This window comes from Cebidichthys violaceus, unplaced genomic scaffold (genome assembly GCF_023349555.1).
Source record: "Cebidichthys violaceus isolate CVI_PGR_0920_01 unplaced genomic scaffold, fCebVio1.0.p SCAF_49, whole genome shotgun sequence".
Taxonomy (NCBI): Eukaryota; Metazoa; Chordata; class Actinopteri; order Perciformes; family Stichaeidae; genus Cebidichthys; species Cebidichthys violaceus.
In genome coordinates, this window is record NW_027176694.1 from 77,501 (window position 1) to 104,715 (window position 27,215).

The 27,215-nt window shown below is 43.4% G+C and overlaps 1 protein-coding gene across 1 annotated transcript in view; it reads left to right on the forward strand.

Moving 5' to 3' along the window:
- The window catches only part of LOC137887202 (proprotein convertase subtilisin/kexin type 4-like), a 160,102-nt gene that overhangs the window by 9,549 nt on the left and 123,338 nt on the right, over positions 1-27,215 (forward strand). The window contains 3 exon segments of the mRNA XM_068730015.1: positions 10,006-10,098; positions 20,649-20,730; positions 24,974-25,077. Coding sequence (XP_068586116.1) covers positions 10,006-10,098; positions 20,649-20,730; positions 24,974-25,077 — 279 coding nt within the window.

A 27,215-nucleotide genomic window follows, 5' to 3' on the forward strand; every position in this document is an offset into this window, starting at 1 on the left:
CACGAGGTGTGTTTTCCATCTGAGTAAAGCAGATGTAATTGAGGTAGAGCACTGGATTTACCGTCTAAATGAAATCCCACAAATGCTTCGCGATCAGCCGTCGCACACATTCAGAAAGCTTTTTTTTTTTCTGAAACCTTGTCGCGCTGCACCCAATTCAGAATTTCTAATAACCCCCCTCAGAAATGGCCTCAGTCAGATGCTAAGCTATGTCAAGCCTTACTCCGGCTGGATTACTCCAGGCTGTTATGTTACGGCCATGTGTGTGTGTGTGTGTGTGTGTGTGTGTGTGTGTGTACGTGTATCTGGCAAAAAAGGCCAATGTGCCCCTTCCTCTCCCTTTTCTGTACCTTGGGGCACCCAGGGGCGCGGAGAGGGGACACCAATCCTCTAATGGTTGGAGGAGAGGGCCCATTCCATTAGTCAGGGGGCCCAGAGTTCACCGCTGCTCCTCGGCGCGAGCAGGGCGGAGAGAGCGAAATGGAAGGCAGGTGTGGGCCGGGGGCAACGCAGAGGGCAACGCTGCACCAGCTGCATGCTGGGAAATGCAGCACTTTTATTTATTTATTTTGTCTCTCCCCCATCTCCACTCCTTCCCTCCCTATTTCGATTTCCTCATGCAAGTACACATGCACACACCTTGCGCGTATAGCACACACACACACACACACACACACACACACACACACACACACACACACACACACACACACACTCGCAGTCTGACTTCCTCTCACCCGCTTTTGTCCCCAATTTTAATTCATTCCAGTAAGCTTTTCTCCATTTTCCTTATCTCTTTCTCTCTCCATCACACACTCATTCACTCACGGCTATCTCCATCTCTTTCATTTTCTCTCTCTCTCTCTCTCTCTCTCTCTCTCTCTCTCTCTCTCTCTCTCTCTCTCTCTCTCGCTTTGCTTACTGACCCCCCTCCCCTCGCTCCATCCTCGCTCATGCCTCACTCTCATTTGTAAAAGGAGAGAGGACTTGACGGAGGAATATGTGGAGGAGATGTGGTTTCCCTCCCAGGTGGGAAACTCTGGCAGGAGATGACGGTAGAGGAGGAGGAGAAGAAGAAGAAGAAGAAGGAGAAGGGGGTGAGGAGGAGGAGGAGCGCAGAAATTACACTACCACTCCCTCTCTTTCCCTTCCTCTCTCTCCCCGGGCTGAGATGATGTATGGCTGCAAAGGCCACATGTTGGCCGTGTGATGGATTAAAGCACTTTGTAGGAAAATTACTGAGAGCGCCTCAGCACACCCGAGTCTAGCCCTTAATAAAACTCTCTTCAATATTGAAATGGAGAGAGAGATAGGGAAAGAGAGCGAGATAAAGAAGATAAAGGAAGATGGTGGACAAGAGCAGCGATTGGCGGTAGAAGCACACAAACACGATCACACGCAATACTGTTAAAGGTGATATGAAATATTGTAAAATTGCACGTTGTATAGCTTTACTGTGGGATTTTACTACCAGCCTTTCTTTGGCGCGGGTTTATAAAAAGAGCTTAGAGAGTGACAGTAAACCCGATTTTGTGAGGTTGTTGTTTTATTGTAAGCTTTGTGAATGAACTTCATGACATGTTTGTCAGTTTTTCCATTTCGTACGAAGCTGAGAAAGTTTTTTAAAAAAAAACGACACTGAATCCAGTCCAAACCTGTGTAACTTTCGTAACGGTTTCATTTTGGTTGCTCAGCTCTTAACTGAGCGGGACTCGTGAAGGACAGAAATTAGTGTAGCAGGCCTGTAGCGACTTGGACTTTGAATTTAATAACTTCGTAGGTGGAGTGGACTGCAGTAAGCCTGTTAATGCAACGAGCGCATTGCCCGAATAGGTAACCTATGATTACCTTGGTAATGTACAAGTGCCTAGGTGTGATGGAGTTGTGATAAAGTGGAATTCTTAACTATATGTATTTGTCACTTTAAGGTGGACTGTAGAACCCCTCCCCCCGCCCCTCCTCTCATCGCCTGCATTTCCTGCCAATACTGTAACCAACAAGGCTTAACTGCTCACCCCATTTAGCCCCTAGCATCCCCCTCCATCACCCGGCCCTCCTCCCATCCCTCCTTTCTGCTTCTCCGTGTTTGGGGCTGTGGAGGCCACAGCTCCTGTAGGGCTGTTAGTATACACAGCAGCTGCTGTTTTCTCCATAGGGTGGGCTGCCTCACGTGGCTCTCTCACACTGCTTCAATGACTCTTGATGTCTGTGTTTGTTTTTGTTTATCCTTCATGCTCTTCCCTTCCATCCCTCCCAACCTCCCTCCCTCCCTCCATCTCCGCTGCTCTCTCCTCTTTCTGTGTGGCTGTCGGAGGCCGTCAGCAGCAGCGGGGGCATGCGTCCTGTGGATGCTTCAGCCCTGAGACTACTGAGACCGAGTCCAACTCTACTGAACTGATGATCAGATGCTGGACTACATATCAGGCTTTAGGCCTCTACACACCAGGGGTTTAATTCGCACATAAATATGTTTTTTTTTTTTTTTCCTTTTCAAAATGGTGTTATTGTAATGAACACTTTCACACAACAAAAGAATATTACGTGGCAAAAAACGGGGCGAGGTCTCAAGTTGTGTGGAACGGACATATTCGACACGCACACAATAATGTACAACAACAGGGAGGCGCTGTAATCCGTTTGGTCACAAGTGTTTGGTCCTTGTGTTTCTCAGATTTGACACATTTCCCATTTTAACCATGCTGCTTCAATGAATAGTAGGAAGGAGAAAGAAAAAATATATACAACTAGAATAACAATTAAGTTATAGACTATCAGAAATAAATGAATAATGGAATTTATAATACGTTGTATCAGTGGGTGGGCATGGAAGGTGACAGACAAATAGCTGGTATAATGACAAGTGGGAAAATGTATGTGCATATGTCCAAAAACATGTATGTGAAAATGACATAAAAACAGATTTGATTTATTTTTTATGTATTTCTTTGGAAGCAAAACAACCATTGAACGGAACACCTGACATAATGATCTTATGAAGTTGTTGTTAAGCAGAATTAGCATTTATCTTGAATGGTGTTATTATTCCACTATTCCCTCTCCTCTTCTGGCTCTTAAGCTGCTCGATGCTCCGCTGTGTTCACCAGCTAGTTGCTAACATTCGCTGCAGCGCAGTTAGCGTTCCCTTTTGATATTGTACATTGAAGTATGGTAAGAAGTTAGCAGCGTAATCAGTTTTCGGCTCTGCTAACTTGTGATCGGCATTTAGCATTAATTCTGGTATCATATGAAGTAAAACATTAATTGTTTACTTAAAAAAAAAAGCCCCGAGATGAACCGGTGTGTCTAAATGCATCAGACTTTTAGTGCTGATGTTGGCAGATTGGCCTTCAGCAAAGATGATTTTAAAAAGGTAAAAGGAGCTTCAAACAATTCTCATAAATCATCACAACACTTCATATCAAGTCACGATTTTAATGTCTTTTAGCAAACAAAAAAAAAAAGAACTTAACAGGAAATAAAAGGACACAAATATACAAAATGTTAAAAAAAACCAGACATTAAGGAACAAAAGATAAAACGCTTAGATCACAATACCTGCCGCTCTTATTGAACAGGTGTGGCTCACGGTGCCTTAAATCTGCTTCTTCCTTCAAGTGACTTGTTTTTGACGCTTGGGTCTTTCAATCATACTCTGTGCAGTATGATAATCTGATTCGACACTTGAAGAGGGACCAAAGCCATTTCTCATCGTTAGGAATCAATAACAAACTGGTGAAGGAAAAATGTGGAATAACTAAACTTATTTTAGAGAAATTACTGACGCATTGACTGCACATAACAAAAATGCTTCCTGACATAAAGGGGGAATTGCACTATAAAATCATTTGGCAAGCACTTCCATCAATAGACTCCTGTGATGAGCTTTTACAGTTAAATGAACATCAGACGCTTGCCTCAATGATTATTCAATCCAGTTTCATGACAGATTTCTTTTTCCCAAATCAAGACTTAAGACTCTTTCATTATCTCGGTTTCGGTGGTCTTGACTACAACTCAGGCGTACAGTGTGCCCCAGTTATTTTTCTTTTACTGTTGCTCTTCTTGTTCCTGAGGCTGCACATTAAGTAGACGCTAAAACAAAAATAAAAAAAAAGCCACTGTGGGATAATTCAAATTCTGCTCTTTAATTGATAAATCTATTCTTCTTCTTTGTCTTCGCTCTGACTTCCAACTTGCATAATTGCAAGTGATTTTTGTCGGGGGTCCAACATTCTTAAGTCCAATATTTACTCCTTCTGGGAGCTCTTTTTTTTATTTATTTTTTTTATTTATCAGCGGTTCCTCTCAGCAGTAGTAGCCAGATCTGCAGTTTCCTTATCATAATGTACTGCGCAGCATAGTGCATGAGACTACCTTTCAGTTGTTTTTAAAGGAAGTTCAGGAAGTCCACGCAGACTTTTTGTGCATACATCTTAGTACCTCATCTGAAGTGAGAGCATGTCATGGTTCTCATCCTGTGAGTCCAGTTTACAGTTCAGCTAACGGCTAGCAGTGTGGCCTTACAGCAAGAATGTCCTGTGTTTTAATACACCGGCTGCTGTGTGCATGTTCTCCCCATGTCTGTGGCTTCCCACCTACAATCCCTAAAACATGCAGGTTAGATTATAATTACACATAAATGTGACTCGTACATTATGTTAATGCAATCAGCTTTATTGTTTATCTGCATTACAAATAAAGACGACCGACATGGTTGTTTCCTATCACATTTGAGCTGGAAAGAGACGCACGATGGTGCTTAGCTCGCCGTCTTTGCGATCGTTTGAACCGAGGACGGGAGGTGATGTCGGGTGAGAATCGATTTGTTTTGTACAGCTGCTTTCACAGTTCGTCCCGCACATGAACTCAAATAAACCTCTGCGAACGTGCTTGATGTCAATAGATTCAATATACAAGTCCTCCCACTGGGAAGCAAACCATGTTGGTCTTCTTTCGGTTACACAGGAATCCATAAAAAAAAAATCTTAAGTTTTCTATCTGCATAGGACAAACAAAATACTCTGAATTCTAGTTTGGATTTCCTCTTGTGGTAACACTGGGGTCCATATATTGCATCCCGGGAGACCTTTTCTTTCTGCTAATGTTTTCTTTTCTTCATTAAGCTTTACGCTACCACTGCTCATGTGAGAGTGCGTTTAATTTGATGATCTAGTCTTTTTATTTAATCCCCAAAGTTTTCTCCATTCTCGAATCATACTGTCTCCTTAATATACACAAAACTATTTTCCACAAGATTTCTCAATCGAGACAATAGCCAAATGAGTGCTTGAACATACAAGAGTTGTTAACGACGGTGTATTAATACTTGGGAAATGACACTTAAACGCGACAATCTCCGATTGAATTTACATTTCAGATGGCAGTAAGTTGATATTCATGTGTCGTTAACATCTGTCAGCACCCAGGATTTTTGATTTGCCGCAGCAACATGGTGGAGCCCACGTATCATCCTCTGAAAGCTGTGCAGCACTCTCCTTACAGCAGCGGTGCCGTTATGCTAATCCCCTCTTCACCAGCGCCTTGGACTGAGGTCATTCGTTGGAGAGATTCAGTTAAGCAATCAGGACCCTGAGAAGAGCATTTTCAATAGTCCTGTCTGTCAGCTTATATCTCTGTCTGGAGTCTGAAGGTCTAGTTGAATTGAGGTGTTGTCCTCAACCCGAGAAGAGGGCGATAGGCCAAGGTGCCGTGTCTCCATGTGCACCATATCAGTGTCACAGATTCAATATCCACGTCTGGCTTTAGAAAAGAACTCAGAAGGACTTTCAAGTAGTTTATGTTCCTCAGAACTTGGATCGTTGCATTTCAGCCAATAACAAACCAGTAACAGGTGGGAGTTTAGTCTGAGGCGCTATTTATCCCATTTAAATACACTTTGTAACAAAGTTCCGCATTAGGACGAACACAAACGGATTAGTCTTTGCTTTGGATATATATATATATATATATATATATATATATATATATATACACACACACATACAAATTATGTTGAATTTTCCTCAGTTTTTATTAAATTTTTAACAAATCACACACACACACACACACACACACACACACACACACACACACACACACACACACACATATGATTTCCCATAACCGGTTGCCACATTCGACATGTCTTATATGACATAATCTGCTGCCATTGTTTTCATGAATGCGTTGGAAACCAGATGGAGGTGCCACTCAGGTGATCTGTCTTACAGTTGGCTCAACGGCAGCACGATAAACGTCCACATAAAACACAACTTAGTGGTCTTGAGTCTGTGCAGAGTTTCATGTCAGGGCCCTAATATTCTCGGACAGGATTCAGGCGATCTAAAACACGGAACGCTTCACTGTAGCGAGGTGTTTCGATAAATAACCGATGTTTGATGGATGTTGACATCAGTCATGCCCCCTACAGTAGCAGTCTCTAAGATCCATTATCTACACTGTTTATGGATCCGCTATGCAATAGATCTACCTCTGACTGCAGACAGCTCGGACGTCCCAATTCACGTCAAGCTTGCTTAGTTCATCGTGCAATGACTCAAGCATACTCTGTGTGTGTGTGTGTGTGTGTGTGTGTGTGTGTGTGTGTGTGTGTGTGTGTGTGTGTGTGTTTGAAAACTCTCATGATTAGTGTTCTCAGTGACTGGCTGGCTGATGGGGTTGATTTGTCCGACAGTGCTGTGTGTCAGGCAGGCCCGGCGTCCACACCGGAGAACATGAGTGAAGGAGCGGATAATTGATAGTGACAAGGCGCTCCCAGCCTTAATTGCTGCTGGTGAATTAGATTACCTTTTCAAAGTGCCTTCATTAGCAGAGGGAGAGCCATACCAACGGTCCCCTGATTGGCCTCATATTGTTTTGCTGTGAACCTGCTCTGGCAGGGCACAAGTGTGTGTGTGTGTGTGTGTGTGTGTGTGTGTGTGTGTGTTTGTGCTTTTTTGGGGATGGAAATTGCTCACTAATTTTCATGTACAGCTGTAGTTCGACGGTGTGTACATGTGTGTGCGTTTTGCACATCCAGTGTCAATAATGTCAAGTTGTCAAAGTGACACATTTAGCAGTCAGTGCTTCTCTGTTTCTCTGGACAGAGAAGCACTGACTGCTTTCACAGTTGTAAAGGGTCGGTTCACGCAAATTACAAACAACAGATTGTCTCACTGAGCTGTCTAGCCGAATAGTTTTGGTTGTATTTGTTTTGAGATATTTGCCTCTAGATTTACACCTCTAGAAAATTGCGAAAGAAGGACTGAACAGCAATTTAAAAACTTTCTACAGAGGGAATACTGAGCGTGAGATCTGGAGACTAAAGTGCAGTCAAAGGCAGGAGACGAGATGCTGCCGTGGCTCAGCAGGTGGAGCGGGTCGTCCACTAATCGCAGGGTTGGCGTCTCATTCTGTCCACGTCCTTTGCCTTGCATGGTTGCCCACTGCCCTCAGTGCGTGAATGTGAATGAGTATTGTAAAGAGCTTAAGATGAAAGCGCTATATAATTGCAGTCCATTTACCGTCACTTAAATAGCTATTATCTTGGCTAAACAAAACCTCTACAGCCAGCAAGCCGCTTTAACTAGAACTGTACATGAGTCTAAGGCTGGGAGCTGAAGCTGGCACGCACCTGTGTCTTTAAGAAAAGGACTGGCATGGCCAATTTTGAGACACGAACATTCGGGGACATTTAGGGATTCACCGATACGATAATATAACTATGCTCTGTTTGTGTAAGAGAGAGAGAGAGAGAGAGAGAGAGAGAGAGAGAGAGAGAGAGAGAGAGAGAGAGAGAGAGAGAGAGAGAGAGAGAAACTATCCGCTTGACAGCCACAGGATCAGGAAGATCTTGCTTCTAAAGAGACATAATGCTATTGAGTTCAAATGTATTTATTCCCAATGCTGTAGCCATTGCAAATGAAATTCCCTTGCAGTGAACTGAATCTGCAGTAGGAGGCTGCTAGACAGTTGTCCATTGAGCTTGATGACTCCTGCTAATCGGGCTAGGCTGACTATCACGCTCGCGCTCCAGAATTTCTGTTGTAGGAGTAGTAGACATAAACAGCTGTTTGGGTCACAGAACGCACCAAAAGGATGTTGCATACTCAACCGAACGTTTGTGACAAATACACATACGGTGTCAGCCTTATCATTTTAGCAAATTCCAGTAAGCGCTTACACCTAAACCCATCCAAATATCAAGAGTGCTAAGATCCTTTTTTTCCCTCTACAACTGTGAGAATGATGGGAAGTAATAGAAAATAGATATTAAAGTGTCCCTTTAACTGATTCCATGAGGGAATTTGTTTTTTTCCAGTGACGGCACCCACGGGCGATCTTGGTTTTATAAAGCCTTGAACCCTTAGGACTCCAGTTGATTCGTGGTTTCTGTGATCCTGCTGCCGTTAAAAATAAAAACAACACCCTAAAAAGCTAGCAATTTTGTAGTAGAGAGGAGTTATCATGTCATGCAGATGGTGACATGAGCTTCTTTAAAAACAACACTTCCAGCCCAAACCCAAAAGTCCAAAACCTAAAGTCTACCCCCTCATCATCCCCTGCGGCAACAGTTTCAGCTCCAGCCACCCTTCCTCTTCCCATTTCCATATTCGTCTCCAGTCACTGCTCCATCACCAGCCCTCCATCACCCCCCCCCCCCCCCGCATCCCAAAAACCCAATGGCGTCCCCGGTCCCTGTCACGGGCTTCATCCCTGCCCCAGCCAGCCTGCAGCTCCCCTGCTGAGTTAAATGGAGTGTGCCGGCGTCAGGGGAGACGCGTGTGTGCTCAGTTCAGCTCAGCTCAGCTGGGCTGCCAGCGTTATAAACTTACTGTGCGATTATTGTCAGAGCGAGACTCCCCCACCCGGGAGGTCCGCGCTGATGGGTACCATGTCACCGGGTACAGCCCGCCACGGAGGGAGGGATGAGAGAGCAAACGAGGGATGGAAACGCGGGTGAGAAAAGGACACGGGCAAGGAAGAGCAGTTCTGTTGGTGGGAGTGATGCGGAAAGGGGATCGAGGGAGAAAGGATAGAATAAGACGGAGGAAGAAGAACAAGCAGGAGGGCAGAGAATCATCAAAGGAAGGAAAAAGCCAAGCTGAGCAAGGAAAGACTGATGTAAACCTATCTTAGCAGACAAAGACGAGGGAAGACACACAGAGAGTGATATATAAAGAGGGAAAAGCAGAAGAATAATGCACCGAGAGAAGAAAGAGAGGCAGCGGGGAAATCAACGGAGGGGGAGAGACGGGGAGGGCCGGCGGAAAAGAAAGGCAAAGAGAGAAATTAGAGAGAAAATTTTCAAGCGGGTGATGTGTGCTGTGATTGTTTTCTCTCTCTCCTTCTCTCTCTCTCCCTCTCTCGATCTAAACGGTCGGGATGTGGCCTGTATCTGCCGGCAAGAAGGAACTCAATTTGGGACAATTTACTCTGCAGTCTCAGCCCTGATGCACCTCAGGGACAGAGAATAGAGAGAATGAATGTGAAGGGAGATAGAATCAGCAAGCCGCGCACACACTAACACGCGCGCACACACAACGTGCGCCTTGCACACAATTGCCGCCGAGTAGATTTCACTTAGTTAGTTCTAACTCTCCCAGGCGGTCAATACGATTTCGGTTTATAAGGCTTGGAAATGAAAAGCCCAGGATAAGGTTAGATAAACTGTGTGCTATTTGATTTCGGCCCACCTCTTGCAGGAAAACCCACACAAGACAGATGGCCGGAGGGGATACGCTGATATCATGTTGTGCGAAGGGTCATGTGGGTGATTAAGGCTGAATGCGTTATGGGTTTCGACCCTCGCACTGAACGCGTATTGGTCTCTCAGTAATGATGAAAACCCTTTTATGATTTTCCACGCATCTGAGTTTATGAGGGCACAATATTTTCACAAATTCTTGAATAAAAGGTGCTCAACCAAGCAAATCTTGTGTTCTGTAAACCATTCAATGGTTTTTTTTTACGTCCTGACCACAACACGTGTTTCTATGCCGACAGGTTGGCAGCCTGGAGGACGTGTACACCCTCAGAGACAGCAGGGGGCGCCCTGACAGAGCCACCTTTGAGAGCAGACTTTCTACAGCAGTAGGGGTAAGTATCTCAACTTCTCCATTCAATAAACAGCTATTATTATAGCTAAATAAAACCCCCGTCGTACTTTAGGGTCTAGAGGTGGCATCCAAGCTGCAGGTTTCCCAAAAGAAGCCGCTCTGAGGTTGTTTTTTTTTTTTTTTTTTTCTTGGCCTGACTCGCACTGTCTGTGTAACACAGCGGGAAATGGATTTGTAACTACAGCAAATCAGAGCGTTCAGCTACTTAGACGTGACTGTTTGATACATTTAACACGGCCACGTCAAGGTGAATTCACACTCTGGCATCAGTTCTGATTTTACACAGCATGTATATGCAAATGGAAGTTCATTTGGCTGGCGTTGCTGTTTTAATCAGGGTCTAGTGTTGATTAGCGCGAAGGATGAAAAAAAAAAAAAAAAAAAACCCACAAAAAAAACCCAGAGCCATGTGGTGAGTAATGGCTAAAAGTTGTTTACCTTGATCGTGTAGCTTGTGTGCCTGTTCCACCCAATATCACTTTATATCCCCCCCCCCCCCCTTCCCTCGCCACCTTCAACAAGCCGTTCTGCATCACCCTCGGAGCGCACAATGCAGCCTGCTCACGGGGCTTTTGTTGCCAGGGAAACCGTCACCCACGGAGACATCCCGTGACAGCACAGGGTGAGGGAGGAGGGACGGGAAGACGGGTCAGGGATGCAGCTTTGGCCCCGTCCGTTCTCCGGGGTGCACCGGACCTCTGGCCCTCTCCGCAGCACGCTGCTCCTTCAGTGACACACACACACACACACACACACACACACACACACACACACACACACACACACACAGACACACAAACACACACAGACAAAAAACGCACAATGCAGCAGCACATTGAAACGCACGGAAAGACACGCCTGCATGCACCAGAACACACCAGCGAGAGGAAGAAATGGACAGCGAATAAAAGAAGAGTGAATATTCCCAACTTTCTGATTCAGAGTTATCATCTGAATCAGTGTGCGTGTGATTAATTGAAGTAATTTATGCACAATCTCCAGTGACTCCATGTATGGTTCATGATTTCATTAAACTGTAACTTTAATTACTTTTCTACCATCGGAACTTTAGGTGAAAATGAATTTGCACGCCCAAAATGTCACACATTTCGTAATGAGTCTTAAATTGAATGGATTGCACAAATAATGTTTTGGGATAATGAACAATTGCATACTTAGCCATTGCGTCTCCTAACAAGGCGCGGTTGCATCCTTAGAGGCCATGCATTGAAGTCAGTGCGTCGGCTATGTTCTCTTAGCGGCTAACTTAAAACCAATAGGAAACCTTTTTAATTAACGCCGTCGTGTTTTTTTGTTCGTTTTTTTTTTTTTTCGCTCGAAAACAGTCAATATTATGATGGGTATATGGAAGATATATTTATGGTGGGTTATGTGTTGCCAAACATAATTACTGTGCGTTGGCTACAGTAGCTGGCCTGCTGCCAAAGCCTCAGCTATAATCCACCCACCTCTGACCGGGCCTCCGTCTATACTGAGCTGCGTGCCGCTTTCCACTCTGCGTCACTGTACTGTGCTTCTCACGGCAGGTGGGCAACATCACACAGCTCGCTAATTACTGCAGCGTGCAAAGTTTAGTGAGCCGTAACGTCGAGACGGAGTTAATGTTAGTTCAAACTGCCTACTGAGGTGAAAACAGAGCTAGTTAAAGTCACACGGTTACATACCACAAGGTGTTAAGTGTGCTACTCTTTAACGGAAGTGTAGTTGTTCCAAATGGAGGTTTGCAAAAGCATGAGAAGATGGTGTTTCCACGTGTTAGATGTAGTGGAATTAAACTGAATGCTGTTTGTTGTCATCGGTCTCTGTGAAGTTTTTGATTTAAAATAAGTGCGTTTGTTTAAACTTTCCCAACTGGCAAGAATAATGTTGAAATCATGTCTTTGGAACTTCCGGAGAGACGTCCAGGTGGCGTCCTCTGAAGCCGTCACGAAACGTCAGGAATCTTTTCCTGACTGTGATTTTTGCATTCTCTTGTAAACATGAAAGAAACAATGTTTTTATTTAACAACCGCAGGAGGAAGGAAGAGAGAGTCAAACATTTTCTTTCCTGACTGGAAATTCTTCTGTATTTTTTTGAAGCAGATTTGCTGTTAAAATGAACTTTAAAATACAGTAAACCATGTACTACAACAATACAGTAATTCGAGATGGGCATGAGTACTTGGATCTCAGGCCATCTCTCATCATCTCGTTTGCCAGCAGTGTTAGCGTGCCCCGCTGTGACACCACCGGGGCAGAAAAAGTTAAAAAGCTCTTCATGAAAATGGTGATTGGAGATTATTCTCCGGTCAAGCTTTGTGGAAGGAGAAGGCTTCAGAGAGCTGATGGTATTTGCTGAGAGTGAAGTGCACGCTAGCAACGAGGCGGACAACAACAACAACTACGAGAATGGAGAAGATGAAAAGAATAATGAAAGGGAGGTTAAATTGAGGGCCGATCTGTAAGGTGCTGAAAAGGCAGCTCTTACTACGGACTCGTGGACAGCACTTTACCACCGAGTCATAACCGTCACCTGCCATTTCATTCAGACTGCTGTCCTACAGACAAGCAGTTCAGAGTGACTCCTTAAAGCTGGAGGGGGAGTTTGGTTAGATGCCTGAAATATGACCTGCGGTTAACACAAACTAAAGAGATTTTAGGAGAACACATTGATGAAAATACGTCCGTAGATACTTCTTTTTTTGTGTCTTAAAAAAAAAGTCTGTTGCTAACATGTGACCGGTCCACCTTTACAGCCATGTTGTGTAGACTCTCGTTCATGTGGCCGTGGTGTAGCTTGTTTATCAGCCTAACATCAGCTTTTTTTTCTGCAATAATCCAAAATCAAAAAGAAAATGCCCATCCCTAACAATAACATGCCTCAATAAAAATAAAGTAACATTTACTGTAATGTTTCTTAACTTATATAAGGATATAATACAACATGTGTATTGGTGATTGTTCAAAAGACACCTCCATCTTGTCCTCACCGTAGACTATAGGCCAGCTTCACAGAATGTTTATCCCACAAACAGCATGAAACACACACACACACACACACACACACACACACACACACACACACACACACACACACATACTTTACAGACTTAATAAATGCAAGTACTGTACAGCCTTTGCTCTGTCCAAACTGGCTGCACTGTGTATGGCTTTGTAATGACATATCAGCTTGCTTATGAAACATGTATCCAAAAGACAAGGGCGTCTGTTTTGCGAGATTGTCCCCCATAGTTTCCACTCAAGGTCCACTTACTCGCCTGTTCCAGAGCTTTCGTCTGCTTTGCACAGTCGTCATCAGCAGACGAAGTTTATCGTTGAAACGTCGCAAAAATGATGCGAAGCTTCCAACATCTACAGTTCCATGACGACCCGAGAACGTATAAGTAAAACGTTTCAGTTGAACTCATAAATATGACTGTGTTCCATAACAGAGGAAAAAGGAGCACCCTTCATGAATCAGTGCAATCTGCAACAGCTGCAACAGCTGCTGTAGCTCATATCAGACGCTGGCTGAGTTAGAGCGGTCCATAGGAATGAGGCTCCGAGGCTCATATGTGGAGAGCTGGAACAGACGCAGTTGGTGTTTCCATCACTTCAGAGGACATCACATTGACTTACATTTTGCTACATGCCTAATCCTAACCTAAACCCAGCATTAAACTAACCTTAAACCAAGCCTTCACCCTAAAATGTAAGGATTTACATTATGGGGACTTGCATTTTGTCCCCCAAAAGAAAGGCGAGTTCCCACAACGTGACTGTGTAAACAGATTTATCTCCCAGCAACATGAGTACTACACACAGACACACACACACACACACACACACACACACACACACACACACACACACACACACACACACACACACACACAAGTGGAGGTCCATGGTGGTTTCTCAGAGGAGGAGGAGGTTTTGCCACCATGTAATCCCGGTCGATTCAGCCCTCCGTCAGCAAAGCAACAATCAGCTATTGTATTAATTGCCCTGCTAATGACACAATTTGCAAGGCTGTGAAAAAAAACAACAAAAAAAAAACACAGCTCCACACAAACACGCGAAGGCTCGGAGGCGACACACGGATAAAGCCACAAGGCGCCAGATGCACATTCACACACAGCTCACATACATTTTGACTTAAACAGACACAAAGCCCCCGACACGCACTCAAACATGATCATAAGACATGCATACAGGAATAGATCCACACGGGCGACCGCCAGACAGGTAACGCATACACACACACACACACACACACACACACACGGCTGCAGTGTGACAGGAGATAATAACACCCCTCCGTCTCTCCGCCCGTACCTTGTTTACTTCAGGCTCCACCTCCCCCTCATTGACCCTCTCCCTAACTGTCCTAACTATCGTACCTCGTGCGGTTTCATTCTCAAACACACAGACACATCTCGGACTGAACTCTACACTGACCTTTTACAAAATGTCTCGGATACGAACCCCCTGCCAGCTCCTGACATACACTCATTGGTCCCTGCTGGTGCGCTACACACTCAATACACACATGCAGACAATTGGTCCCGTTTTTTTTTTTTTTTGTTGTGTTCTCTTTGTCGTAACGTCTGTCTAGCTAGTCTACGCTGCCTTACTGTTGCTCTAGCAGCGACGAGGCTCTCAGCAGTGAGAGAAGTCGGAGACAATGGAACAAAGTTATGTAAGGAGACGCTGAAGAAGACATCAAGGTCGGGTCAACAAACCGACACTACACCTTCACAAAACAAGTAGCACTTATGTCATATTCACAGCTTCCTTTTCCCACAATGCATTGCATATTATAAAGAAATTACCATCAAGCGACACACCACTTGTCCATTATATAGCAATATGGGGATGGATCATAATATCCCACTTTACTGCCCAGCGTAGAGGAAGCTTTGAGTGTCTGTTACAAAGGGAATATTGACTAAGTGAACAAGGGATGCAGCCTTAGTCACTCACGTATTGTAAAAAAAAAAAAGTGCATGCATGGACTAAAGCCCGTCAGGATGAACCAGGTTGCAAGTGTTCTGTTTCCCTGACCTCAGGAGAGTAGGGTTGACTTGCATGTTGCCATCAGACCGGGGTCTGCATCACCCACGCTATGTCCCCCTACAGGACAGCAAAGGTCCACATTATTTTAAAGACATTTTGACTTGTCATAGTAGGGAGGAGTACCAGGAGCCTGAAAGTGAAGCAGCCAAACATCAGCCAGAGTTGATGTTATTGGTTGCTCTTTTGCTTTGTCCTATGGCAATCGAAAAGGCTCTTATGTCTCGTCTCCCAGGTGTCTCACATCGGTGGCAAACTACAGGTCAGACCTGTCCCCCATTCGTGACGTCACTTCTGACCCTCCTTACTTTGTCCTGATCTACTAAACGGAGAGATTCATCATATTACTTTGCTTCGAGTACGTTTTTTTTTGGTTTGTTAATGATCTTAAGCCGAGTTGTCGCATTGTCCAATTAGCTAACGGACTAGCCTCACTATATTTAGTGTGTTCACACTGCTTTGCTAGGTTTGCAGCGTTTGGAAGCCTTGTTTAACTCTGAGTTAATTGTGTGCAGGTCCCTTTTATTATTGATCACCCTTGTTTGTCTAACTTGGTTTTTGAACACCTGTTCTTTTGTTCACTGTTTGATGATCGGTCCTGAAAGCGCTTTGTGTGTGTTTGAACGTTCGGTACAGAGAAGCAGATTCAACCCCTCTGAGACTAAAATTACTCACTGGAGCTTTATTGTCTTCGTATCGCCGTTGACTTGCCTAGATTTTGGTTATACTTGGGTACTTTCAATGTACCTACTTTTAATGTTCAATTTTAAATGCAATATACTAGATTGTCATATACATTCAGCCTCACAAAGAAAACAGGTGGTGAGCTACAAAGCATTATTAAGCTAGTTTTACAGATGGTGTCTCTCTCTCTCTCTCTCTCTCTCTCACCCTTCTCTCCACACAGGAGAGAAAATACATTTCCCTCAATGAATTCTCACTGCTGAAGCATTTGTGTGCTTTTCCTCTGCTTATTTTTCATTCTCTTTTTTTTGTTGTGTTTTTTTTTTCTTTTTCTTTAGCCATTTCTTTTTTTTTTTTTTAAAGACTCCAGTCACATCCGCAATCCCGCGGCCCTATAAGGAGCTTTCACGCTTTTTGGTTTGCTTTAGATGTTTAATACCCCCTCTCTTTTGTGTCAGGGAGCCGGAGAGGCGTTAAGAAGCGCTGATAAACCCCACTTAGATCCCTTCCTGGCCCGTCACCCCGGCCTGCCGGGCCGCTTTAGCAGGGAACTGATCTGTGACGGCCTGCCACTCAAACTGAGCACTTCTGAAGGCTGACACAATGGAGTGAGCAACACACCAGAGGGCCCGGGGGCGGGCGGGCAGGCGGGCGGGTTGGTGGGGGGAGGGGAGAAGGGAGAAGGAGGGAGGGGGAGGCGGAGGAGGAGGGAGACAAGGCCTAGAGGTTTCCTAAGAGAAGGCTAGAGGAGGGGCCAAAGTGTATCTCCCTCTAATCTTTGTCCTCTCTCTCCATGTATGCTATTGCTCACTACTGTGGAGCCCACACATTCCTTTTTACGTGCCTCTGTGTTGGTTTCACTGTTCATCTTGTAGTCGGTGGCACACACACACTACCCCACCTCCTCTGTCTTTTTTTTTTTCTCTCTCTCTCTCTCTCTCTCTCTCTCTCTCTCTCTCTGGTCGGGGATATCAGCCTGGCAGCTATAGATGAGAGATGAATGAAGAGGCAGAGAGTAGATGGGTGGGGTGGGGAATGTTGGGGGGGCGGGGTTTGAGGTCCAGATGGGGATCAGCGGTGCATCAGGGTCTGGGTGCTGGTTGGTCATGTGATGCGTTCACTGCTGCGTGGCATCATGGGTCCAGCAAGGGGCAGGCCGGGGCCGGACCAAGCCTCAGGAGGCCTAGCGTTGTGATTGACAGGCGGAGGGAGGGGGTGGGGGTGTGTCGGGGGTGCGGGGCGGCGGCGCAAGAGGCCGCTGCCATCGCCGTCACTTTCCCAGGGGGCCGTGGGTGGGTAGCGAAGCCCAAAATGTCAGCGCTGATATCTGTGCAGCTCTGCTCGTATCACACGGCTGCAGCTGCCTGCCATCCACCGCATCCACTCATTCATATAGAGACATGGGAGTATTATGTGCGCGCACACACACACACACACACACACACACACACACACACACACACACACACACACACACACACACTCTCTCTTTTCTAGACCCACACCTTTCTCTGTGTTTCCTCTCCACCTTCCTCAATCAATCAATTCTGTTCTATAGAGTTATATCTGTGAACACACACACACTTTTACTCCCTCCATCTTACTGTCTTTCTTCTCCTCCACCTCCACACATTCACATTGTGCCTCTGTCAGTTCTACCTCAGCCGTTCAATCATGTTCCACGGCTCTTTTCTTCCTCGCTGCTGGAAAACATTTTTTTTCCAATTCAAGTTTATTTCTTTTTTTTACGGTCCTACCTTTGTCTATATTTCACTGATCGCAAACCTTGTTCTCTCAGTCAAGCTTTTATTTTGAAAGGAGAAATGTCAGCTTCTTTTGCGTTTGATGCTGAAGTTGCGCCGGTTTACTTTGTTTGTGTTGGGCAGCCATTGAAAGAAGTTCTGTTTGGTGATGTCATTGTGTTTGTGTGGTTTTATCTGTACTTTATCTCTGTGTGTATCTGTATGAATGTGTGTGTGTGTGTGTGTGTGTGTGTGTGTGTGTGCTGCCTATATGTCACAGCTAGATGATGAATGCGCTGACAGTGGAGGGGTCAGTGTCACAGACAGTGTGGTCAATTGCCCCTCGTCCCCTGAGTCTAACCTTGAGCAACACTCCCTAAAGAGTCTCAATCTGCCATTAAGGCCCATGCCTACACACACACACACACAGGCACACACACACACACACACACAGGCACACACGCACACACACACACACACAGGCACACACACACACAGGCACACACAGACATTCCCCAGTGAGTGTGTGCCATTAGTAGCTGGCAGGGCCTGGTTTGACAGAGAGCGATTAGCTCCCTATCATGTGTATTGATCACCGTGTCCTGGCTGCTCCTCCAGAGGAGGGGCTGGAGGGGTTTTACAAGGTAGTTGTGGTGCACGCACACACACACACACACACACACACACACACACACACACACACACACATATATGCAGCCACATCCTTATAATCTGCGTGCATGGGCGTGTCTTAGTTTTGTTGTATATAAATTACAAACAAATGCAGTTTAATATTTTGCATTGTGCAATTTGTGTTTTGTTATAGAAAGGAGTGTTTTCCCAACAGTTTCTGGGCAGCATTAGTAGACGTACATTGTGGGAAAACAAAGAAATTAGGAAAAGCTTAATAGCTGCAATGATGCATTTTTGCAGACAAAATGACAGGATAAACAAAGCACTGCAGACTACAAGTCTGGAATGCACTAGCGTCTGGGTGAAACACGAATGACATAATTGAATCTTTGTCAGAACACGCACCTTTTAATATATTGAATTTCCGTTCAGTTTGGATACCTGCATGGACAGCAACTGTGACCCAAGCCCACCAATGCATGGTGTGTGGAATTTATATTAAAAAAAAAACCACGTTTGATGAAAACATGTAAACATATTTCACACTTGGATAATATGAATTAATATTATAACTACGAGTTTCTTTACAAATATTACATATTTAAACTTTTAAAGCGCATGTGCATTGAAACTGAACATTGTATGCCAATGATAAGGTCTCACTGAGCTGTACTGGTTGGATGATGTCACTGATGGTGTCTGTGTCAGCATTATGATATTTATTTAGTGTATTATATGTGCAGATATTAAGTTGATTTTAGGTTTTTGCTTTAAGCGTTTTAGTTTTTTCTGTGTGGTGCTACGGTGTATATAAACAGTTCTATACTGTGAAGGAACACTACTGTTCAAAAGTTCATTCTTTCCTTAAATAATGACTATTTTAACAGAGATAAAAACAGTTTAGACACCACATTAATTATTTACATTTTAAATCGTTTTGGACATTTATTCCCTCAAATAGCCTTCAATTTTGATTTTGTTTTCCAGTCCAGAAAAGCGTAAGTGACTCTCGATCATTGCAATTAGCCTCTTGATATTTTGGGTAGCCATGTATCTTTTAGGCCTCTGCAGTCTACTGAGTGGTTCGTGTGAATCGGTTTAAACTGTGATTTGTCAGTCCACAGTATGTTCAGCTGAGTCCAGTGGTGCTAACCCTTTTCCAACCTTCTCTTTCTGTTGAGACATTTGAAGAATAGCTTTGCTAAAGCAACACACCTGTAATATCCAGCGTGCTAGAGGCATTATTGTGCACTTGACACTGAAACAGGAACTTGTTCCTATTTGAATCTGCACGCATTTTGATTTTTTTATACCAATCGGAAAAAAAAGATCTCGTCCTCTTGTTGTTTTAGGCATCACCTAAAATGTGTACACTATGTAATCCAAATATTACGCTGAGCTCATTATTATTATTTTTTTAGCTTAATTTCATCTTCAATCAATATACCTAATGTCAACACAAATACAATTACATTTGCAGAACTGTACACATCACATCCACTTCCTGTCTGGGGTCTTCTGTGTTTAATATCACACATGAAGCGCTCTCAGCTCTAACAGCCCCCCCCCCCCCTCCCCCCTTCCCCTTCCCCTCCTCGTCTTCCTTGGATAGTTTAGACCAGCTCTTGTTAATTGAGTCTAATTGAAGAACATGAAGGGGGAATAAAGCAAGCAGGCTTTTAGGACATAAAAGACGGCAGCCGCCTCTCAGTAGTATTTATTTTCAACCTCTTCCACTCTGATTTAAGTGTAAGAGGACAATAGTGGCCTGACACTGATATGTGTGCGTTTTGTGTGCGTGTGTCCGTGATCCGCTGTTTGATTTAGTGCGCCCACCTTCACAAGGACCAGCCTCTTATCAGATCAAAGCTGCAAGCAGCGGCCTATGAAAGGAATAGAGTGTGTGTGTGTGTGTGTGTGTGTGTGTGTGTGTGTGTGTGTGTGTGTGCGCGTTGTAGAGGACAGAGGTGTAGGTGAGGTGGGGGTGTTTTCGTTGCTTTTAACCCAGGACAATGGGACCGCAAAGGACAGAGCGAGCGAGTACTCTTTGAACTAATGAAGAGGAAACCTTTCACTCTCCTCCATAAAGATAGCCACCTCCCCCTGTGCTATGGATTCTCCCTCTCTTCTAGAGTAGAATGAAGCCGAATAGAACAGATATGTGTCATTTGTTCTGCGCTTCTCACTGTTTTGCTTTTATCCTCGTGAATCCACTTGAAGCCGAAATAAGACTTCACAAATGGCTGAAGATTGTTAGAGCTGTAGTACCTGAGAATAAGCCCAGGTGTGGACACTTAACTTCCCCAAGGGAGGTGGATGCAGCACACTGAAAGTTAAATGTCTTAATATTGTAGCGATTGACCGAAGTAATGCATTTCTGTGCTGTGATTTCCAGGTTCAGCAGGTGCAGAGGCAGTACACTCATTATAGAGACAAGCGGGTTCCTTTGACAGGACTGGACCTCATATCCACTCACAGTAAGTTTTTTTTTTATTTCATTTTTATTTATACCAGCTTTAAGTCATGCGTTTGCTGACCTTCAGTTGATTAAAGCCCATTAAAAATTTCTCTCTAACATTAAATATTCATAAATGACAAAGTTACGGCTCAGAAATGTGCTACACCTGGACTGTGTGGGTGTGCTTTCACATCATTTGATTGACAGTGGCCTGGCAACATAATGAAACAATTTCACAACAATTTAAAAATCTTTTTTCCCCCCAAAGCTTCACTAATCAAAAACAAATTTACATTTCATCATAAACCAAAGTGTTAAAAACTATAAATAGAAGTATAATCATATCTTACTAAAGGATGAACCCTAACTAACCCTAACACTAACGGATTCTAAGTGACTTCAAAATGTTTTAATTGTGTTTACACTTTTTTTGTTTTGATGTAGAGAGTAAAATTGTGAGAAGGAAAAGTGTTCTTTTACAAACAAATATTTCAAATATATTAATATATATTTAATATGCTATAAATTGTGTTGAAAGAGACAACTGTAGTCTGACCAAAATCTTGCAGTAAAGTTGTAGCTGTAAAATAAATGAGTTAGTTATTCAGTTTTATTCCTACAAAAAGTGCAATTGACATCAACACCAGCGAATTAAGACATTGCTTTGCATGGGTTAGGGTTACTACATCGTCCATTCCATTCCTTAGTGAGACAAGTGAGAAAGAACATATGTGTCAAAAATGAAGATCAAGTGAATAAATTCCCGTGTATTCACTGATTTGTGTTACTTGTAGTAAATACACTTTGCTTTTCACAGGATCTGGATAGCTACAGCCAAGTGTAACATCACAAACTGTTAACATAAAAGTGTTAGAAACACACACAGAGTGGAGGGCAAACCAGAAGAGCTGTTGAGAAATTCTGCTGTTTCAGCTGCTTTGAAAAAAATCTGCAATATTTGTTTTCCTATTATCATGTTCTGACCAGATAACAGCTAGTATGAGCATTTCTAATATTATCATGTTATTGCTGTATACTTGGTAGGATTTACAAAGGAAGAGCTACTTTTTGTTATTATCATCATTATTATTATTATTATGGTCTCCCATACCTTGTACTGGAATAAGACACTCATTCCTCTCCCATCAGTCCATCTTATTCTGAATCTGTTGTGTCTGGATGTGTGGGGTTACATTTTGTCGTAGCACAACTCTTGGTGGCGTCGTTGTATAAAGACTGCTTTCGGTTGCTTCTGTTTCTAATTGTTTGTTCAGTTAGTCTGACAAACAGGCTCAGAATAAATCGATAAAAGGGCGATTAACTAACTAACTAACTGAATACCAAGCCTCAACTATCCATTTAAATGTCCATAAAGAGACCTATAGATGCACACTTTTGTGCAGGTATGTACTTTAGTATTACCGACAGGTCCCTGGTGCTCAGGTAATGCTAGACCTGTGCCAATGAGAGTCATTGTACTAATGTCTGATGATGACATTACTGTCAATAGTGTACATTTTAAACAGGAAAGACAACTTTTACCTCTCATGCCTTTGTGGCAGTTTGATGTTTTACTTTAAAACGTAACATCCTGCTTCCTTTGTTAGCTGTCTCGGAATAATGTTAAAACACTACATTCTTTTCTATCGCACACTAAGTTTACAGTTTATATATGTGTATATGTATATATATATATATATATATATATATATATATATATATATATATATATATATATATATATATATAAATATAGTTATTTCTTTTAATGAGCATTAAGTTTTTTTGGCCCCAATCCAGATCCAAGTCCTTTAATATATGATATCTGCTGAGTCTGATCGAGAACTTACATTGACTAAATATATACATTGATGGACATTGATGTGACAGATGTAGCCTCCGGACTTTGGCACACCTTCCTTATTGTTCATGAATACTGCAGGTCAAGATTCTAAACTATTAAGTTGATGGGCTTCAGTTGTAAATATATGATTGAAAGTTTAACCGGGAGAATGAGACCCTGACGCGATCAGCTGCTGGGAAGATGTCTCACTCTGTTGGAGTTGTCGGAACTACAGAGACACTCAGTCCACCTCTTGCACAGTGGTGTTCCAGAGTGTCCAGATCTTTGGCGGACTGCAGACCCAACAACAGACGTGTCTTATTTTGTTCTGCCATCAAGTCACTCGCGCAATTATTGTCAACTAACGAGATCTTTGGTTGCTCTCACACTGTAGGCTGTCGTCTAGGAGAGCAACGCTGAAACATTAGCAGGCCAAGGTGGACAAAATAAAGAAAGGATCCGTGCTCTTGTTTTGGCCGATGTAGATCATTTTGAATACCAATCTTTAGGATCGCCCCGTGTCGTCTCTAAATATAAACACAATATTTTTGAAAGTGACTTAACATTCGACAGGATATAATCCTTATATTGCTGCTATTTTTGACCGCGGCTGATTGTTAACTAAAACATCATTTTGGACCAGTGAAGACTTTAACATTAGACCTACAGCAGCAAGCAGACAATATAGTCACTCAGATGATGTCGTCGCAGATGGTTTAGCACGTTTGATAGTTTGTGCGTCCAGAGACATACCCAGGTTGTTTTTTTAAAACAAAGTCGGCACATAGTTTTTGTCTCCTCCACCGTTCTTTGATCTTTTTTGCTGTAACTTACTGCAAACAATAGTGCGCCAAGACAATGGGCCCCATGAAAGAACCGCTCGTACGAACAAATTTGTTGCGGCATTCACTCATTTTCTCTTATTTTGAATTTTCTCTCGGTCTTAAGTCATGTGCAATTAGTCTGCTGCTATCTTAGTCTAAGCTTTTCCATGAATGGACTGCTTATTTCATTACTTTCAAGCAATTTTGAGTTTAAAATCCCTATGTAAATTAAACTTCAGAATAATATTTGTTATCCTGTTTGACTCTGCAAATTAAATTATAGGCCAATATAATTCTAAATGCATTCATTAAACCTTACAATATCAAAATGAATTTAAATTGTCTATTGTATTACAAACAATATCTACAATATAAGTATGAACATCTCAAACCTCCCCTCCCGTTGCAGACGTTTTTCTTATGGAACCATTTCTTCTTTATTTCAGCGACAGTCTGACCCTCAGGTGACACGGCATTAACAGCAGCTCCCTGAATTCTGCTGTTAAAAAATGATAGACTTTCCCTTTAAGGATCTCCGAAAGCAGGACTTAAATATAGGGCAGGACGCATAGCCTTATATGGTATTACTGGGGCGTTAATTATGTTAATTCACAATTCTCTTGAACGCAGGCTCATTTACTCACAGGGGCCATTCATCATGTTCACGCTGGTCATTTACACACACTAGCCCACCGTACGAAAAACAGTAAGGGAAAGTTTATATGAGAATACGAAAGTGTTCTTGCGTGAGGTTCAATGGATCTAAAAGATATCGGAGATTTGTATCGGCCATACTGACATCACTCTGTATATGAGTCATACATCTGGGGACCCATGCATAGAATTTATGTCGTAAACATGCTAAGACCTAGACCCAATTAAAGTGTAGAAGGCTAATGTGAAAGCAATTACTTGATTCCTGAGTCATGAACCGCAGAAAGTTGCAAACCGAATCAAATGGATCAATACATGTTTCATTTCACCCCTAATTACTACTAATAATTTAAATATATTCATGCACGTTTGTGTGCAATGTTGTATTGCAGACATTTCCGAAATGTGGGATTCCCATTCCCAACTAGTACGATATTAATTAATTTCGCAACTCATACAGTATATTATGAAACAAGCTGATTCATATCCATCATGTGTGTGAGAGAGAGAGAGAGGGTGAATGGCAGCGAAGATGGAGTGCTGTGCCGGGGTGAAAATGTGGAGAAAGCGAGAGAGAGAGAGAGAGAGAGAGAGAGAGAGAGAGTGGCAATGAATGTGCATGTAGTGTATGGAGAGGAAGGTGCAGGCCTTGATGAGCTGATAGCACATCAACAGACAGCGAGCCAAGCTGTGCGGCAGTAATGAGATGTTAATGAGATGCTAATGATATGGTAATCCTCCGACAGTATTCCACCTCACTGGAGAGATGGGGAATCTGGGAGGCCTTTCACCATTGGTTGGAGACCAGGGACTTCCTGAAGTCAGAGTTCAAAACAAGAAACAAATACACACACACACACACACACACACACACACACACACACACACACACACACACACACACACACACACACACATATGATGGGTCTGTGTGCTTGCAGGTTCCCAGAGGAGAGAGTCTGCATCTGACAGTCAGCCTGAGGAGAGTAAGAGTGACCAGTCCCTCATCTTCAATGACCCGCTCTGGCCCATGCAGTGGGAACTGGTGGGTGTCATTGTGTGTGTGTGTGTGTGTGTGTGTGTGTGTGTGTGTGTGTTCATTGGTGTTATCCGGGAGCCTCCTCTCTCTCTCTCTCTCTCTCCTCTCAGCTCTTGTCCTCATGGTGAAGGATGTTCCTCTGACAGGCATAAGTCAGGCAGGCTTTCATGTGTGACTGGAGAGAGAGACTGGAGAGGGAGGGAGGTACGCAGATTATGGAGAGAGAGAGAGAGAGAGAGAGAGAGAGAGAGAGAGAGAGAGAGAGAGAGAGAGAGAGAGAGAGAGAATGGGGTTGTCCATGTTGAACTGAGACAGATGTCGGGGATTGATGAGGCTCGGAGCAACACTGACACACAAACTGCTTTGAAACAAGACAAGCTCATCCCTTCAGCAGAACCTTGTTCACGTGGTTTGGCCAAAATGTGTCTGTGCAGAACAACAGCAGTACAAAACCAGTATGTTTGGGTATGAAAACGTTATTTGTTACAGTAAAATTGTTGCATTTACAGGCTTTTTTTTTTTTTTGTACTATCCATATTCTCTATGCACAAACGAGGTCAAAGTTGTTCGACTGGGAAGATGTACCACTCCCTCCTTCATTCTTTGTCTCTTCTGTGCAGTCTCTACCAATTCTCTGTTTTTGAATAAGACATGATTACTCATTTTGTGGATGTAAACAGTTGGCTTATTATCACGAAGATTGTTTGAAACTGCTTAAACATAATTCTGTTCAAATTCTGGGCATTTTTCTTTATGTTTGCCATACCTGCGCCGATACGCTACCTGATACATTGTTGTTGTTGGCTTTTGGTACTTTGGGTTCTCTCCTGGACACATTTGGGTTGGTACCAGCAAAATATTGGCGTTTTATGCCCAGCCCTACTAAGAGGAGTGCTGAGGGATCAACCGCTGTCCATCTTTACAATAGTTGTCCGACCCTGTTTTTCTCACTGCTAGTTTGAAGCATGTAATCAGACATCTTATAGAAATGTTGTACTTTTCTTGTTCTTATTTACAAGATTTGTTACATAATTGTACCACTGTGTTCGGTTCACACAAACGCTTTGTCAACTTCAATAATAGATTTCATGATATGATATTGCCAAGTATCCCAACATACACTCACACACACTTACACAGCAGGGCTATGGGGTTCGGCCAATCAACACGGCGGATGTTCTTGACTGCCATGCGAGGGAGTAATCTGACAGAGCCAGGAGGAGGAGAGGCGGGGTCAGAGATTCGCCACGGCAACGGGCAACAGATTGATTGACGCCTCAGCTCTCGGGGCATGATGGTGGGGTGAGAGCCGGGACGGGGGCGGAGAGTGGTAGAGACATAGATGGAGGGAGGGAGGAGGAGGGATGTTGAACGAAAAATCCAAAAATCTGACACAACTTTTCTGTTAAGAGGGCAAATTGGCGCAAATACTCGATTCTGAAATCTCTCAATTATGAAACTTTATTGACAATATTTTTTATGGATCAGAGTATGATGCATGGATATGCAAAAGACACCAAACGGGGCTATGCAATAAAGCTAACCCTAACTACATCGCTTGATTACCTAATTGAACAATGGAACATTTCTAATTCCTAAAGTTGAGTCCCCCCCCCCCCTCCTCCCCCGCTCTCGTTCTGTTGTGTTTTATCAGCCTCTGGTGGATGTGGATATTGATTGAGGGTCAGTAATCTGCTCAAGGTTGGTAGCCTGCCAGGACGTGTGTGTGTGTGTGTGTGTGTGTGTGTGTGTGTGTGTGTGTGTGTGTGTGTGTGTGTGTGTGTGTGTGTGTTTGCTACAAGCTGGTGTGTACATCATAGATGAGCAGTATACACAATCATGCACACACAAGGCAAGTGGACTCCATTGTATCCTTGCTTAGGCTGAGTCCAAAGATGCTTGTTCAAAGCTGCTAAAATCCATACACCATATTGGACATGCTTCCTGTGGATTATGAATGTGTGTGTGTAAGAGAAAGAGGAAAGAGAGAGAGAGAGAGAGAGAGAGTGTGTGTGTGTGTGTGTGTGTGTTTGTATGCTAAAGCTGAGGGGCAGCCAAGATAAAGGCAGACAGGACAGAGAGATTGTTTTGTTGTTCTTCTGTCTGCATGTGTGTCTTCTGCTTATAGGAAGGGTTTGGGTTTT